Below are 18,365 nucleotides of genomic sequence, written 5' to 3' on the forward strand. Positions count from 1 at the left end.
GCCACATCAGCCTGTGTGTACTCTGCAAAGTCTCACACTGCCTTCACGATGTGGGCAAGTGGGGACGTTTTCAGTTCCGTGTAGATGCCACGACTGATGCTGTGAAGCCTTCTTTCTGCTGAGGCCTCTGTACCCAACAAAAACACCAGCTAAACAGTGTCCTGCTTATAAAAGGTCAGTCTCTGCAACTCAAAGAAGGAGGAGGAACTAGAAAAAAAAAAAATGTTATTCTGCATTATAAATCGGGCAACGCAGGGAATGGTGCTGTAAAAGGAGCTCAAATAGCAGGGCAGAGGAAGGAAAAGAAAAAACTCTATATCTGATGCATCTTAAATAGGTTTCATACCCTTAAAAATGAGCATTATTCATGTGAAAGGGTTAAGAATAACATCAGATTTATCTAATTGTTTGATTCTGTGATTCATGATTCACATTTTAAAGTCTACACCCTGTGAAGAATAGTGCATTATTAAGGAAGGGAAAGAGGCTTGCCAGGGACAGAAGGTAATTTCCCGTAGCAGGTGCATACAGCAGGTGGTACACAGTGTACCTGCGACGAAAAGGTAGATTTAGTCTAAGATTTTATTTAATATGGAAAACTTATTGCATCCTGAGCCACTACTGGGGACGTGCCAAAAATCGTGTCTGTGGCATGATTTATTACGTGAAAATACCACCGAACTAATCAGCGGAGTTACTAATTAATACAAATCTGCATTTTTGCATAAGCAATTAGTGCAAAGAGAGTGCAATGAAAGAGGAAGTTTGACTCATTTAATCTCAGTGTCTATTCAAGCGGAAAGACCCACTAGGGCAAGGCACTAGGATCTACATTCGGATTTTTTTTTCCTTTTGATTAGTTAAAGGAACTAAAAGGTCAAATTATCAATATTTAATTCAAATGGAAATGCATTTGTTCAAGAGGAAAGAAAACACTTTATTTAAACAAGGTGGGACTCTGGGGGTAAATGCCTGGATCAAAAATAATTAAATTTTGCAGTTATAACAGCATCTAAATCCCGCCTGATAAGAAACCTTTTTCCTAATAACAGAGGTGGTTTGACACCAATAGCGGAGGCTGTTGATGTTATTTAAACTCGAGCTCAAGCAGTAGCTGGCCTACCAATACGATTTAGACATTTGCTTTAATAGTACGTACTTCTCTGATTTGTTTTTGGTTTTTAATCAATTTGAACGATATTTTAAATCTATTGTGATTTCATAATTGTGTGTGCTTGCCTAAAACAGTCATTTAAAAAGCTGATAATTAAACCTTGGTGGCGACGTCTTTTCCATTAACTAAATAGAAGTTCACATTTATAGAATTAAAACAACGACAGCATTTATCTAACGGGAAAAAAAAAAAAAAAAAAAAAAAAAAAAAGGCTCAATAACATTAATAAACTGAGTTCTAAAGAAAAAAAAAAAAAAAAAAAGGCAGAAACGGCACCTCTATCATTTCCCACCGGTTTCCAGCACCGCCGCGCGTCTCCCCGGGAGCAGCTGGCCCGGTGCGGGCGCACCCAGCTCGGCTCCGCGGCCCCGAGCCGCGCACCCCCCGGACACCCCCGGCTCCGGGGCGCCCTCCCTCGCCCCCCTGCCCTCCCTCACGCCCTGCTCTCCCTTCCCTCCCCTCCCTCCGGTCAGCTCCCGGCCGCAGAGGGGCGAGGGGCAGCCCCCCGGGAGGGCAATGCCGCGCTCGCCCTTTCCCAGCGCGGCTCCGAGGTGCGGTGCGGAGCCGGGGTCAGGCGAGGCGGCACTTTTGGGTTGGTTGGGGTTTGCTTTTAGGATCATTCGGGCAGTGCCTGGCTGGGGAGAAAGAGCGCAGAGCGCGGCCCGCCCGCGCCGCCCAGGCAGTAAATCACTCGCTAAATCACAGCGCGGCTTCCCCTCTCCAATAGCTTTGAGCTATTTGGGGACGCATCCTTTCCCCGCACTCTCGCAGGTGCAATATGAATCAATTATCTTAATTAAGATAATGCCGCAAACCCAGGAGATTTCCTCGGGAGCGGCTCCGACGCTCCGGACAGCCGCAAGGCGTTTCCAGGGCTCTTCTTCCCCCCCTGTCCCCCCCCCGGGCCAGGGCCCGGCCCCGGCTGCGCCCCCGGCGAGGGGGGCAGAGCCCTGGGGGCGGCCGGGGGGGCGCAGCTCGGTTGGGACGCGTGCGGCTCGCGTGTCGCGCCGCGGGGGGGCGGGGGAAGAGCGACAGAAAAGGAGAAAGAAAAAGGGGAAAAGAAAAACGGAAAAGAAAATAAAGGAACAGGGAAAAGACAGGAAAAATAGAAATATGAAAGGGAAAGAAAACAGGAAGACAAAGCAAAAGAAGACAAAAAAGAAGTAAAAAAAAAAGAGAAATAATAATAATAATAAAGACAAATAGAGAAATAAAAAAGAAAACAGAAAAAAAAATGGAAACGGGGAAGGGGAAAATTAAAGGAAGTGAAAGGAAACGAAAAAGAGAAAAGGAAAAACGAAAAAGTGAAAAGGTAAAGTAAAAGAAAAGGAAGGAAAAAGAAAGGGAAAGAGAAAAACGGAAAAATAAAAAGGGTGATAAAGTGAAAGGGGAAAAAGAAAAGGGAAAAAGGGAAAAGGGAAAAAGAAAAAGGGAAAAAGATTCGGGAGCAAAACAAGCAGAAGCCAAATGAGAAGCCAGATGGAGAAGGAGGAGTCTGGGTCCGGGGGAGAAAAGGGACGCTTGGAGCGATGCAATCATGAGGCCGGAGCCGGGGAGGGACGGGAAGGTGGGGAACCGGAGCCCCGGAGCCGGGGACGGCCGAGCCGGGGAGGCAGCGCCGGCTGCCGGGGGAACCCCGGCCGGGGGCGCGGGGGGCGCGGCGGGACGGACGGGGCGGGCGCGGCGGGGAGCCCCGGAGCCGTCGCGCATCCCCGCGCCCCGGTGCGCGGTGCCACCACCTCGTCCCCTCCCGTCCCCTCCCGTCCCCTCTGGTCCCCTCCCGCAGCCCCGGGGCCACCCGGGGGGGGGCGGAACAATGGCCCCGGTGGCAGATGGCGGCGCCCGGCGGGGCGGGGCGGGGCGGGGCGAGGCGCGGCGGGGGGCGGGGGCGAGCGGCGCGGCCCCGGCCCCCGGCCCCCCCCGCTCCGCTCCCCGCCCGCCGCCACCGCCGCCGCCGCCGCGCAGCGCCGTCCCCGCTATATAACCGGGGCGGCCGGCGCTGCGCCCCGCGGAAACACGCGCGGCGCCCTCGCACGGAGCGGGCGCCGGCAGCGGCGGGGTTATGCGACCGGCGCCGCGCTGCACCGGCTGAGGAGCGGAGGTAACGGGGGGCAGCGCTCCGCGGCGTCGGGGCGGCCGGCCGGGAGGGGGGCTTTGTCGCCGGACCGGGCGCGCGGGTGCCCCGTCCATCCCGCTGCCGCCCCGCATTGTTCCGCCCAAGGAACGGGGAGCGGGGAGCGGGGCCGGCCCCGCACCTGTTACCGCGGGGGAGCCGGTGGCCGGGCAGGGGGAGCCCCGGCGGGAGGCGGCGGGCGCCGTCGGGGCGGGGAGGGAGGGCAGGTGCCCGGCGGTGTCACCCCCTAAAGCGTAATCTGCTTAAACCGCCCGGCGCGTTGTGTAACGGTGCCGGGACACACGTCCCCCGGGTGCCTTTCCCGCTGCTGACACGGCGCTTGTGTCCCCCCCGTCCCCATCCCCGTCCCCCCGGCAGGCAGGCGCTCGCCATGACCAAGTCGTACAGCGAGAGCGGGCTGATGGGCGAGCCCCCGGCGCAGGGCCCCCCGGGCTGGGCGGACGAGTGCCTGAGCTCGCAGGACGAGGAGCACGAGGCCGACAAGAAGGAGGAGGACCTGGAGGCGCTGCCCGCCGAGGCCGAGGAGGACCCGCTGCGCAACGGCGAGGAGGAGGACGAGGAGGATGATCTGGACGAGGAGGAGGAAGAGGAGGACGACGACGACGACGACGAGCAGAAGCCCAAGCGGCGGGGCCCCAAGAAGAAGAAGATGACCAAGGCGCGCATGGAGCGCTTCAAGCTGCGGCGCATGAAGGCCAACGCCCGGGAGCGCAACCGCATGCACGGGCTGAACGCGGCCCTGGACAACCTGCGCAAGGTGGTGCCCTGCTACTCCAAGACGCAGAAGCTCTCCAAGATCGAGACGCTGCGCCTGGCCAAGAACTACATCTGGGCGCTCTCCGAGATCCTGCGCTCCGGCAAGAGCCCGGACCTCGTCTCCTTCGTGCAGACCCTGTGCAAGGGCCTGTCGCAGCCCACCACCAACCTGGTGGCCGGCTGCCTGCAGCTCAACCCGCGGACTTTCCTGCCCGAGCAGAGCCCGGACGTGCCGCCGCACATGCCGGCGGCCGGGGCGCCCTTCGCGGCGCCCCCCTACCCGTACCAGTCGCCGGGGCTGCCCAGCCCGCCCTACGGCACCATGGACAGCTCCCACCTCTTCCACCTCAAGCCGCCGCACGCCTACGGCGCCGCGCTCGAGCCTTTCTTCGAGGGCGGCCTCCCCGACGGCGCCAGCCCCGCCTTCGACGGCCCGCTCAGCCCGCCCCTCAGCATCAACGGCAACTTCTCCTTCAAGCACGAGCCCGCCGCCGACTTCGACAAGAGCTACGCCTTCACCATGCACTACCCCGCCGCCTCCCTGGCCGCCGCGCCCGGCCACGCCGCCGCCGTCTTCTCGGGCGCCGCCGCCCGCTGCGAGCTGCCCCTGGACGGCCTGGGGGCGCCCTACGAGGGCCACCCGCCCCACGAGCGGGTCCTGAGCGCCCCGCTCAACGCCATCTTCCACGACTGACCCCCGCCACCCGCCCGGGCCGCCGAAACCGCAAGCAATAATTAGGATCTATGCAATTTTTAACCTAGCGATGGGCCAATTACGAAGTATATAGGAGATCTCTATTTTTCAACCAACGTTTTCCTACTTGTTACCTTTCCCATGCCGAATTATTTTGTTGTGATTTTGTACAGAATTTTTAATGACTTTTTATAACGTGAATTTCCTATTTTAAACCATGCAGCTTCATCGATTTTTATACATACTGGAAAGGTAGAATTATATCTAATTTATACAAAATAATTTAACTAATTTAAACCAGCAGAAAAGTGCTTAGAGAAGTTATGTTGCCTTAGCACTTCTTTCCTTTCGAATAGTTAAAGAAAAACAAAATAAGCGCAATCCGGGCAATTTCTTTCCCATGAAAGTCTTTTTTTCCTTTTTTTGTTTCTTTTCTTTTTTTTTTTTTGTTCCTTTTCCCCTGACAATAAGAACCAGATCCCTAGCTCTTGAGAAGATATAAGAACGAGAGACTTATTTTCTATTAAAACATATCAATTCAACACATGACTTGCACAAACTTGTATATAAATATTATGAGCAAATGCCAACACCCTTTTTAAATCAAAAGCTGCTTGACTATCACGTACAATTTGCACTGTTTCTTTTCAGTCTTTGAACCCCTCTGCATTCCGTGGTGTTTTTTTCTTTTTTTTTTTCCTTTTTCCTTTTTTTTTTTCTGAAGAGAACTTGAAGATGTTAATGTTTCCGGACGATATAAATGCATGATTTTATACATATTCACACGATCCGTGGTTGTCATATATTCATCTTATAAATTGGAACCTAAAACTAATCAGGTTGTTGAAGTTGGGCTATATACCTATTGTAGTCGATTAGTACGGTAGCTTGAAACAAATTCAAACCATTTAATCCGTAATTAGAACAATAGCTATTGCATGTACAATGCAGTCCAGAATAAGTGCTGTTTGAAATGTAATGCTGGTTCAACTGGAATCAATCTGTACTGTAATTTTGTTTGTAATCCTGTATATTATGGTGTAATGCACACTGGGATTTTAGAGAACATCCGTCCTTTTGCAACAACATAGTATTGAACATTTGGTCGAATGTTGCATTTCTCCTTAAATGTGATTTTTTTTTTTCTTAGTGTAATTCCTATGGGATTATTGTTTTATTGGGATAGCTCATGAAAGGTGCACCACTTATTATTTGTAGAATAAAATTGGCGTTAAAAACAACCGACCAGCACGGGAGCGGGACGCGCGTTCTTCGCCTCCCCCTCGGGGCCGGGGCCAAACGCTCACGGCTGTGGGGAGGAGGAGGAAGAAGAGGGGGGAGGATTTAGGGGACGGGACTGGGGAGGGGGGCCTTGGGGCTGGGGTCGCTGCCGGTTGCGCGGCCGAAGAGCGCGAAGGGGCGGCCGCGCCGTTCCCCGGCGGGCAGCAGCAGCGGCTGCCAACAGGTCGCCGGCACCGGGACCGACTTGCCCGGAGTGGTGGCCCCGGGTCGGGACGCGGCCGCCGGTTTTCAGCCCGTCGGAAGAAGCCGGGCCGGGCTCGGCGGGCCCTTCGGCCCCCGGCCGCCGCCGCTCGGGGATTCTTGCAGTCGGGCAGGGGCCACTGGAGTGCCACCGTCTTTATTCAAAGGCAGGCACAGATGTTCCTTCTGCAGGGGAGGTTTTAATTTATGAAAATGATATTGGTTATGCATGAATGCGCTCCGCACAACACGCACCACTTCCATCTGATGAGAGGAATACCGCAGAACCAGTGCCAATGTCGGGAACATATTCTGCGAATTTAGTCGCTTAAATGTTTAATGAATATTTGGAAGGCATTTCCAAACCACAAGAAACCTTTTCAAGTACCTTTTTTTTTCTTTCTTTTCATTTTTTTTTTTCCTTTTCCATACTTAATAACGAAATTCAACTCCGCTAGCCAATGCAATTTACTTAAAGGATCTAGCTAGGCTATCTGAGTGTCTGCTATGGCAATACTTTAGAGGAAATAATACTTTTATGTTATGAGCAACCTAATAAGGAAAATTAATTAGGCATTTTGGTAACTGGAGGCTCCACTTTACAAATCACTTGTGAGTTTTGTTGTTTTGTTATTTCAATTAGTTTAGTTGTTTTTTTTTGTTGTTGTTTTTTTTTTTTTTTTTTTTTCCCTTATAAAATACTGGAGATCTTTTTTTTTTTTTTTTTTTTTTTTTTTCCCCCCCCCCCCCTCTGGTGCTGCTCCTGCTGCCTCCATGATATTTATTTTTTCTTACTGTTAATATCAGGCTAAATCCTGAAATCTCTGCTCATGACTCCCACAGGAAGGTCTATCAAGGTCTCTTTCAAAGGAAAGAATTACTCACACCGTTCTTCTCTTATGAACATATCTCTAATTAACTAAGGCTATAGTGGGATTATCTAACTTCCTCATGCGGAGGAAACCGAGGGGTTGAGTCATCCCCACAAACATGCTGGGTAATCCAGCGGAGGCCTAGAACGCTATTTTTGCAGGTCTTTGAGACAAGTGGCCTTCCCCTTCTTTCTGCCACGCTTCTTGGACAGCAGAAATTGTTCTGCCCCTGGTGCATGCTCGAGAAGGCAGCACCGGGGCCATCTCTGCAGGAGCAGTGTGCACAACACTCACAGCCCATGGTTTCACCCTTCTAGGTTTTCTGAAGCAACAGGCCAGGACTGGGGGGCTGCTGGTCCTCGCTGCCTGTGGCACAGCCAAGGCCCCCGACTACGATGGGTCACATCGACAAGTGTGCCAATTCCTACAATTATTGCAGCATTGTAACTCATCAAAACCGGGTTCACCCTGACCTGAATGGTGGCTTTTGACATATTAAAAATATAATTCATCCTCCTCTTGGAAAGAAAAGGTTATTAACAGTGCAGTGCTCCTTCACAATGAAGAACCTTATCAGATAGTTTTAGAAATTTCAGAGCTACAGTCCACTTGTACTGTGTGTATATACAGCACGTAGAGGAATAATCTCTCAATTCTCACTCATTCCTATTCAGGAAGAACTCACATAAATCAAAATTTGCTTGGTGAACCGTCAGGAAAAACATGCAGAAATTGGTCTTTGCTTCTATTCACCAAGACAGATTGTATAGTAATTATTTCAGAAATTAACAAATGCTCCACACTCATTCCTTAGCTGAAAATCCCAAATTACAAAGTCTTGAAAAACATCATACATGAATACATATTGAACCAGTGATCTGAAGACCTACAAATAGACTGTTCGTTAAATATGTACATAAATGTTTTTTAAATAATTCATATATGTATTTAACAAACTGTCAGAAGCTATGCAATACAAAATTAAAACTGACAATGCTCTCAAAGCGTTCTCTTAAGTATTTAGGTTGCCTACAGGGTATGTAAAACATAGACTTAGAGCTCCGCCTTTCAGTTTCCTAGACTGTAGCAGTTTGCAGCATAATTACTGCATTTTGTATGAAATAAAATAGAAGAAATTACATTATACATTATTTGCTAACATTTTGGTGACAGAACAACAGAAGATTCATATTAAAACTTCATTATCTTAAAAGAAAGCATTATCGACCTTAGTGGAGAGAAAAAAAAAAAAAGTCCACTGGTGAATAAAATCTTGTATTATATTCCTTTCCATTATCAAATTTTCCTCTTTATTTTATTTTTAATTAAGATTGGTTTCATCTCCTGATGCTCTTGGGAATGATTTACACTTCAGACTCCATCCCTGCACAACCTTTTCATTCCTTCCTGTTCTTTTCTTTGCAGACATCTGTCCTAAACTAACTTGTCCATCTCTACAACTTCAGACCTTCTTTTCCTTATCTGATCTTCATTCTCTCTCCCTGCCCCCCCCCCTTCCCCCTCCCCCTAATGATTTCCTTCTCCTTTTCAGGCATACAGAATAATATGTAGTAACAGTAATGCTCTCCTCTACAGACTGTTGCTACCATTTTTTCTTCAGAAAAAATAATCTATGACTTCATTGACTGTGTAAAAAGCTTGATATTCTGCTTAATATCTCTTCATTGAAGACAAGGAAAATCAACACAACAGAGATGAACTAATGCTGATAGTTCAAATACATTCCTTCTAGAGGAGCAATGCAAGAAGAAGAGCTAATATTTGGGAATTAAAAACTGAAGTATAACTGACTACACACTAAGCCTTTATTGCACAAACAGACACTGTAGCCAGAAAAACACCTGACAAGGACAGGCTGCCAATTTCAGAATTCAGATTTCTCCAGAACAAATCTCTACTAATAGCTGAAACATGCCAGCTACCAGAAGCATACAGTCAAATTCTCCAGATCAGGCAATGGATATTTCCTCACAGCCTCCTCTTACCCCTTCTTAATTTCCATTCCCTACCTTCAGTATCATACCATCCATGAATCAAAAACTGGCTTTACATTTTCTCACCTATTCACCTCATTGCATTTTTCTACTCGTTGTCTTGAGGGAGAAGATTTATTTCCCAATAGCTTGTTTTACCTGGTTGCTCTCTTGCAGTAACCACTAACCATACTTCCCTCACTTTCTGTTCCTATCTTTCCTCCCTTCACTACATTCTCCTGAAAGAAATTTCTGAGATATCCACTGGTTCTTAGCACAGCAAGAGATGACTTCCTTCATGCAGTGAGGAATGCTGTTAGTTAAGGATCATCTCCCTGTTCTGCTGCTTCTTGTCTGAGCCCAGAGGATGTTCCCCCCTTGTGGTTTAGATGCATGTCCTCAAGGCCAGCACCCTAACACACAGTGTCCCCTCTAGGTCCAGACTGTGGAGAGCCAGCTTTGAGAAACCACAAAGGCCTCCCCTACCTGACAAACAGACTTCATATCCTGGCTTGACCTTGGACTTGCCTTGTCACTACGGACTCCCCTGGTGGCTGCCGGACTGGTACTGGCTGTGTTTGCTGCCACCAGACTTGCCCCCACTGACTCTGCTTCCCAGCTTGATGTTGGATCTGCCTCGAAGCAATGGATGTGCCCAGCCATCTGGGCTTTTGGCTGAACCTGGCTACACATGGCTCTGCTCTCAGGGACATGGGGCTCCTGCCCGACCTGCGGTCACCCTCAGCTGCCCTTTCTGCTCCTTAGTACTCCTTTGATTTCAGCTTCTAGGGCACTGAGGGCACTAACTAGCCTTGATCACCCTGACCAACCCCACCTGCAACCTGCCCAAGAGTTATTTAAGCTCAGCTTGGAAGGTTCTCACCCCTTTGCCTCAGACATGCTGTAGGATGCTGGCCTCCAGTTCAGTCACAGCCCTGACTGGTGCCAAGCCCTGCTGGTGCAGAGCCAGGCATGCAGCCTGATGTCCTGCCCTGGCCTCAGCCCTGCCTCTTCACAGTGAGCCTGCCAGTGATCTGTGCTTCAGCTGGTGCTGGCACCCTTGCCTGGGTGGCCTTGCTCAGGTACTGTGTGTTGGCCCCTGCCCAGAACAGCCCCACTGTGCTCACCCTGGGGTCCCCCTGGCTCCCTGTCCCCCAGGAGCAGCTGGCCCTTGCTGTGCCCTGGCAGTGGTCTTGCTTCCCTTCCCGTGGTGCCCTCCTCCTTTCTGCTCTTTCTACTTCTACTTGAGCCATCTGTTTAAAAAAATATAAATGTGTTAAGTTTCTAAGGCAGCTCTACTGGCTCTAAAGTGAAATAGAGTAAGGTGGCTTCAAACTAAAGCATTCAACAAAACTGTTTCATGGTATATTGTAAAAATGTATATTTTTCTGTAATTATCACTAGAGAAAAAAAAGCTCTGTCATCATCAGAACTGCTGATGAACTAGATGTCCTTGTGTGCTGTGTAATTAGTCACCCTAAAGCTGAAGGATGTACATGAAATTCAAAGATAGTTACTTTGTCTGGAGAACACTAAATATTTGTAAATACTGGAATGCTTTTGAAGGCTGAAGAGCTGCAAAATTAATTTGAAGGACTCTTATGTCAAATGTATGCAAATGTACTCCTTATTAAGAGGTGCATAGGACTTATTGTGTATCTACATTCTTTTATCTATACTATTTGAATCAAAAGGCACATGAGAGAGCAGACAATAACAAAGCTAGCTGCTTTGAGCAACTTCCAATACCTTCTATATCATCCTTATTCCTTATGTGGAATGTGGTACTTCCAGCTGTCCCTTTCATATTGCCATCAGAAGTACCTGTATGCTCTGCTCCCAAATTCTGTCCATGCTCCAAGATGCAGAACAAACCAAGGCCCTACATGTACATTCAGTGGTGTATACTAGACTGGCATTTGCCTGCCTACTATGCAATTACTGCTACAGGTTTACTGTTTGTCTTGTATCTCTTTTAATCTAAAATGGGAACAGCTCCCAGGATGTTACATGGGATCAGCAATATACACAACCCTCTTAACATGAAAGGATAAGAAAGTTCTACATGTGAAAGTTCTAGTAGTAGTTTTGTAAAAATGGTTCAAATATTGCTGGCCTATTCTGTGGTGTTTTGTTGTTGTTTGTCTTTTTCCAAATTCAATATAACAATTTGAAACCTGTAGTGTTCAAAAAGTAAAATCACAGAATCATCCAGGTTAGAGACTTCCAAGATCACCCAGTCCAACCTCTGACCTAACACTAACAAGTTCTCCACTAAACCATATCACTAAGCTCTACATCTAAATGTCTTTTAAAGACCTCCATGGATGGTGACACAACCACTTCCCTGGGCAGCCCATTCCAATGCCTAACAATTTTCAGTAAAGAAGTTATTCATAATATCCAACCTAAACCTACCCTGGTGAAACTTTAGCCCTTCTCCCCTCAGCCTGTCACCAGGCATGTGGGAGAATAGACCAACTCCCACCTTGCTACAGCCTCCTTTAAGGTATCTACAGAGTGCAATAAGGTCACCCTTGAGCCTCCTCTTCTCCAGGCTGAACAATCCCAGCTCCCTCACCTGCTAATCATAAGACTTGTTCTCCGGACCCCTCACCAGCTTTGTTGCCCTTCTCTGGGCTCGCTTAAGCACCTCAGTGTCCTACCTGTAATGATTGGCTGAACACTGAACACTATATTTGAGGTACGGCCTCACCAGAGCTGAATACAGGGGGACTTGCATATAATAGTATTGACTATGTATAGTATATATGACTTGCATATAATAGCATTTTCTCCAGGAAAAATGGTCTGCCTCCTACTTAAGGGACTGTAGGGACTGAGGACTTTGTTAGTAAACCAAGAGTGACCAGACTTGCACAGTGACAAATCATGGGAGGAACATGCAATTCTCTCAACTGTACTTGTTTGTTTTAATTTACTACCTTTTATTAAGTTACTAAGTGAAAATGTTTCCATTGCCATTACTTGGAGTTTTAGAACTTTCAAAAACATTAGTTGAAGGATGTTGCAACTCCCTTATGAGCTGTAATGGTCTTCCTCTGAGTAGTTTTTTTATGGCTGTAAGAAAGTTATTAGCTCATCCTTTCCTGTACCTTATGATAAATCTAGTGACAATATATAATACTTGTAGATGGGATAAGCTAGTAAATGGTCCCAGAAACAAATACAAATGACAGTAGAGGTTATAAAGAGCATACTGCCTCAAAGTAGATGCAACTAAATCCATTTTTAAATTGTGCCTCCATTTTAATGGTTTAGCTTTCTTTTTAAATTACATGAATGAAAATGTATTAGAGGCTACTGATGTCCAAAACAAGATGCAATTTTAATTGAATCATCTACAGCTCTGCCAGTAATAAACTGGTAAGGCAAGTGTGTTTGTTTGTTTGTTTGTTTGTTTTTTTCCACTTGCTGCTTTTCCTGCCTTGTAACTCAATCACCTTTAGGTGGAAAAAAATATTATGCAAAACTTTTGTGGTTTGCACATTTTAAATTGTTCATACTTTATCTGATCACTCTGCAGTCAAGATATTTGTATTTCAACAAAGGAAATCTAAGGGATAATGACAAAGTTGTAACAAGACAATTGTTAGCAGCTTTAAGCAATCAGAAGCTTTATGTGATGTGACTCAGGCAGGTTTGTCAGGGCTACTTAATTAAAGCTGAATCAATGGCTTGGTGCAAATTCAAAAGCACTTACAGGTTGTGTATTTAGCAAATGTTCAGAGCATGTTTTAAACTCAAAGTAATAGATGGAAATGAGTATCAAAAACCTGTACCACAATTCTTTAAATGGTCTTCTTGGCTACACAATTAGCACTTGGTACAGGTTTTTATGGAACTATTAACAAAGGCAGCTTTATAGTCATGAAATCTGTTACTGGCTCTGGAGACTTTCAGCTGGTTTGACAGCAGACAGATTTGCCTCTCTCTAACAGTATTTCTCTTCTAGACAGACAACCACTACAAAGAACCTTGGATATCCCAACATAGCTTGAGCTGTTTGTATCACTCATGGTCAACAAAAGGCAGTATTTCTATTTTAATGCTCTACTTCTTGGTTTTATCTTGTCCTATGTATTTGTAATAAGATTACTAAGCTGCTTGTTTAAGTGTATTTTCCCAAGCATTAGTAAGCCAGCATGACATTATACAACTCACAACTAAAAAAAAACCTTGCTGTTTTCCACTGAGTTAAGCCCTGGCAGGCTCAGAAGCACCTTAGAAACTGGGGTTGCTAGAGGAGCTCTAATGTGACTGTCATCAGTGGATCTTAGAGCAGCTGTGAGTAAAGCTGTCACACCTGCAGGCAGTAACATCTATCCTTTACTGAGGGGGTGGGAGTAAAGTAGTGTGTCTCCCTTCCCTGCCTTTAAGTGAGGGGGCCGAGGGATGAGCACTGTCCCACGGGAGGTGCTCCGGAGGGTGTGTGTGTGTCCCTGAGGCTTTCACTGAGGCCGACACAGTTCTGCTGTGGTGCTGACCTGATTTACCGAAGCCCCCACAGGCAGCACCTGGGAGGCACCTGACCTCTCGTAGCAGGAGAGGGCTGTTACACGTTCCTGTCACTTTTCTAAAGCCAAATGATAGCAATACCGGTGGTAACACAGAAGCAGAAACACTTCTGAGGGGGCTTACATGAACGCGGGCAGCTGGAGCATCTCTGTGGCCCTCCTGAGGGGAGTGAAAGCAGCTGGGCACGAAGAAGCCGGAGGGGGCCGGCTGCGTTAGGGCGCCCGGCAGCCCAATGTCACTCGCTCCGTACCGGAGCGGGACGCGGCCAGGGGCTGCCTCCGACCCGGGACGGCTCCTGACAGGGCCAGGGCCGAGCCTCGTCCTCTGCCGCCCTCCCCTGGGCGGCCGCGGCCCCGCCCGGAGGCGGAGCGGAGCGGGCGCTGCCCTGGCAGCCGGCGGGACGCGGTGGGACGCGGCCGCCATGCTGGGCGCCGCGGGCCCCTTCCTCCGGCCGCAGCGGCGGGCAGGGACCGAGGAGCGGCGGCGCAGGGTGGCCCCGCTGGCGGCGAGCCCCCCGCCGGCCGAGCGGGGAGAGGAGCCGCTCCTCCGGGGCATCTTCGAGATCGGCAAGAGGAGCTGCGACGTGGTGCTGAGTGCCCGGCGGCTGCGCTGGAGCCCCATCGTGCCCGAGAGCCCCGCAGGTGGGACGGGCAGGGGCTGTCGGGCAGGGGCAGGGGGCGAGCCGAGCCGAGCCCGTTGTCGCAGGGCAGGGCATCGGGGCTTCCCGGCACGGGGTTACCGCGAACCGCCGCCTGTAAGGGGGTTCCGAGCTCCTCTTCCCCGTGGGCTTGTCCTGGTGCTTAATAAAAAGAAAGAAATAAAATAGCTCAGAGCGCAACGAGCGGCTTCCACCCGAAGCACCTAATCCTGCAGAGAGCCTGTGCTGCTTAGCGGGTGGTGCAGAAACGCGAGGTGCACGGGGTGTGCCCGTAGCCCCTCCGCAGCCCGGTGAGAGGACTGGGTGCCATCGGCTCGCCCAGGGGTGCCCGGGGGCTTGGGGCGCCTTCCCTGGCCCCGACATGTGACGTGCCCTGAGGGTACAGCGTTGTAGGATGTGGTCAAGTGAAACAAAGTTCGTGCCAAAGCTTAGAAGGAAAGGAACGCTCCCCAAACTTACACAGATAGTCTTTATTTATTTATTTATTTATTTATTTTCTACTGGAAACTCTGAAAACATAGTCACTTTCAAAACTGCGCACGTACTCCTAGCAGTGCCTGTGTACCGCAGTGACCTCCCAGTGCTTACGTGAAGGATAAGTTGAAGCTGTGTTTCAGCAATGCAGTTTCCAGACAGCACAGCTGTGTGCTGTTATGGCTCAGTTAGCTTCTCCAGGCCTAAAACTCCAGGTTCAGTTTAGCATTACTTCTGAAGGATCTTAAAACTTTGTACGGGTAAGATGTGGCTCCAGAGCTGTGTGGAAGGCAGTTGTTCCCGTGCTACTGCTGCAGTGGAGTACTCAAATACCCAGAGCTGAGGTTACACTTCATTTCACATAGCATGTAGGGACAGCAGATCTACTCAAACCAAGCCATGTGGTGCCATGCACAGCTGCTGGCTCTTGGCCTCTGAACAGTGTAACCACATTCATGCTGTGTTGTGCAAAGACACAAATATCTGCTTTTCTGCAGGGCTGTTCAGTTTTTAGTCTGTGCTGATGTTTGTACAGACCTTCCTTTTGTGCAGCCAGTGTGGCAGTTTCAGTAACGCACAACTCTGTAGCCTCTCCTCCTCGCTGTTTGGGACTACCTACAGGTCTCTATGTACATGATCTGAAGTGTAATTTGTGAATTATTTAGTTCCATGTGGAACGCTCTAGTTTGATTGCCATTTTATGTGCTAGCTACTTTAATGTAGCTTGAATTGTCATATATCAGGAACTATAAGTCCATGATTGTTTTTAAATTGTTACCAGTGGTGGATTTTAAGGTACAAACAAGAAATATGAACTTCAGTAAGCTTCATGCTTACAGGGATGGGAATACATTGTTCTTTTTTTGTTTTTCTATGAAAGGTCAATCCCCCTAAACTGCTACTTTGTGTAAGAACTTTTCAGCCTGAGCTTGCTTACACAGACAAGGGGAGATTTTCCTAGTTCCTGTGAAGTAATAAAGTACTCTGTGTATAAAGTCAAACATATTGCAGATGGCAGAACTAAGCAGCATTGACAAGTTGATGTCAATTATACCAGGATTTGGACTTTTAGTGCACATGCATTAAATAGATGCCAATACCTGAGACTCCTTCCCGTGGGCTGGCACAGCTCTGTGCATGCCTGACTGTAGATGAGCTCAGTTGTAGCTGAGGATTTCATTGTGCTGAGCTTGCTGCCCTTGCAGGGATGGATCCAGTGGAGGGCTTGTCTGTTTTGCCTTCTATCTTGGATGCTGGAGGCCAGGATGGTATTTGTTTGGCAATTGCTGAGGTCAAATAGGGATTTTGGAATTTGGATGTTTTTTCTCTCCCACATTCTTGTATCTCAGAAGCAATTACTAGGGGGTGTCGTGAGTGTGGGAGTCGTGCTGGTGCTGCAGGAGCTGCCTGTGACTGCCTCATTCTGTGTGACCACAGTGCAGTGGTGCGGTGCATGGCCTGAGCTGTGAAGGTACAAGAGATGGCTGACGGCTGCCTGAACAGCATGTATCACTCTCAGTGGTCCATTCCCCTGGGATTTGCTTTAAGCATACTTTCTCCAGACCAAAAGCTTCATAATGTAATTTACCTTAGGCTCAAAAACATGCTTTGCCAGGTGGCCTGAATTTGACGCTAAATGTCTCCTGCTTAGTCCTGTATGTACCAATTCTTCCTGTTTTAGGACAAGACCTTTCTTCTATGGCAGTCAAGTCAGAGGAGTGCCAGGTAGTCTCTTTCTCCTCTCTTCCCTCCCACCTCAGCAGTTTGCCAAGAGTACTCCTGTCTTGATGAAGTCCTTGTTGGTTATCTGCAGTTCTGTTTCCCATTATAAGGCAGCTTGTTCTGCCTTGGCTCTTTCAGCTCAGAGATGCAGCTTAATGTTCCCGAGTACGTGACATCTGCTTTCCCTGGGTTTGTTCATGTAAACCCTGACATGAGCACAGTTCTGCCCCACCGCACTGTTTCTGTGGAGCTTTTGGCCAATGTGATTACCCAGCAAACTCCCTTCTTTACTCTCCCCTTGCTTTCTGCAGCAGCTGTCTCCTAGAGGGTTTTTGTTACCTCTCTGCTCCAATAAGAATGATCCATTGCAAGTTTCCTGCATCCTCTGTGATAGCAAAGCCTAGGGCAGAAGCAAGGTCTGGGCCAGTGCCTGAGCCTGGGGCCTGAGGGTGAGGATGCAGGGGATGGTCGAGGGGGCAGCGTGGTACAGGGCCTGGCTGCCCCACCACGAGGCTGCTGTTTGTGCCCGGGGGTGCTCAGCTCAGCCCCTTCTCGCAGCAGCCTGCTGCTCTCTGACACCTGCCAGGTCACTTGCTTTTAATGATGCATTGGATGCTGGGATGAAAAGCAGAGCTTGCAGGCAGCCGTTACTGGTTTTTACTCATTTCTTTCCACGTGATTTTCCTATGCCATAAAAGTCATCACTGAAGTTAAGGAAAGGCAAGACCTCTCTCTGCGTTCGTAATCCAGCTCAAACTGTAGGGCTTCTGAGTCTGGATGCTGCTGCAAAGCAACAGCAGAGAAAGCTATCCAACCTAAGTGATTCTATGAAAAACAGATCCAAATATTAGCTGTGATTTTTAGAAATTTCCAGGAGATAATACACTTGACAGAATGACAGAAAAAATAATTATTTGCATTTAAGAAGAGATGCTCAGAGAGCAGTATTTTTTCACTGTGGCTAAAGTTTAAAAGCTAAGAAAATATAGGGGATTAGCAGTGGTGGATGTGGGTATTATATATATTTTGGAACAGGTCAGCTTTCTTTATTCTGTTCTTCCAATATGACTTTTTTTTTTTTTCTTTTTTTTCCTGTTGAATGTGAATGAGAACTTTAATCCTGATACTTCCTTAAAGCCTGCAGCATCTTTTTGAAGACTTTTCAACTGTGAAACTCAGTGGCAATTGCAGTTTTTCAGCAGATTTCTATCAGATAGGAAACTAGAGGTTGGACTAGGTGATCTTTGGAGGTCTCTTCCAACCTAGACAATTATGTGAAATGGAATGAGAACAGCACTGACTCAGTTTTTCACCAGTATGGGAAGCATGGAGGCCTTTGATAATTATGAAAAACCTTTTTATAAGTGTAGCTTGTTGTGTGTGCAGTGTACTTGACTCAAAGGTATATGAATCCATTCTCTCAGACTGACAACATGTAGGCTGGACTGAGTAGTTGGGTAATAAACCTGTCAGATAAAAACTTTTTTTTTTTTTCTTTTTTAATATGAGTAATTGAATACAATATTCTAAATTAATTGACTGACAAGGAAGTAATATCTCTGGAGCAATCACGAGGTCAGCGTATTATTGACTATATATTTTTATCATGAGTTAAAGATCAATGTGTAGTTTATATATAGTATAATCTTCTTGATATGCATTTAAAATAAGAATTTATAAATATTTTATGTAAGTGCAGCAATAAGGAAAAAATCACTGATGTATTGAAACAGTGAAAGAGTTAGCAATAAAGGACTTAAAATTAATTCCGAGTGCATAGTGGCCTGCTGCCAAGGCTATTTAGGAACAGATGTGGGTGAAATAGATACCAATAGTCTGTTTGGGATCTCTAAAGTAAGACATCTG

General features: G+C 47.8%; 2 protein-coding genes across 2 annotated transcripts in view; both read left to right on the forward strand.

Annotated features, from left to right (window-relative positions):
* Positions 1-3,678: 3,678 nt before the first annotated feature.
* Positions 3,679-4,758, forward strand: NEUROD1 (neuronal differentiation 1). Its single transcript, XM_032190564.1, has one exon. The coding sequence runs from the start codon at positions 3,679-3,681 to the stop codon at positions 4,756-4,758; it is 1,080 nt and encodes a 359-aa protein (XP_032046455.1).
* Positions 4,759-14,066: 9,308 nt separating this feature from the next.
* Positions 14,067-18,365, forward strand: part of CERKL (ceramide kinase like) — a 53,150-nt gene continuing 48,851 nt past the window's right edge. The window contains exon 1 of the mRNA XM_032190506.1: positions 14,067-14,286. Within this exon, the coding sequence (XP_032046397.1) occupies positions 14,067-14,286 (220 nt within the window). The remainder of the gene's footprint in view (positions 14,287-18,365) is intronic.

Source organism: Aythya fuligula, chromosome 6 (genome assembly GCF_009819795.1).
Source record: "Aythya fuligula isolate bAytFul2 chromosome 6, bAytFul2.pri, whole genome shotgun sequence".
In the NCBI taxonomy this organism is placed as follows: domain Eukaryota; kingdom Metazoa; phylum Chordata; class Aves; order Anseriformes; family Anatidae; genus Aythya; species Aythya fuligula.

Coding starts and splice junctions, on each gene's coding strand:
- NEUROD1 (XM_032190564.1), top strand. CDS start 3,679: ATGACCAAGTCGTACAGCGAGAGCGGGCTGATGGGCGAGCCCCCGGCG.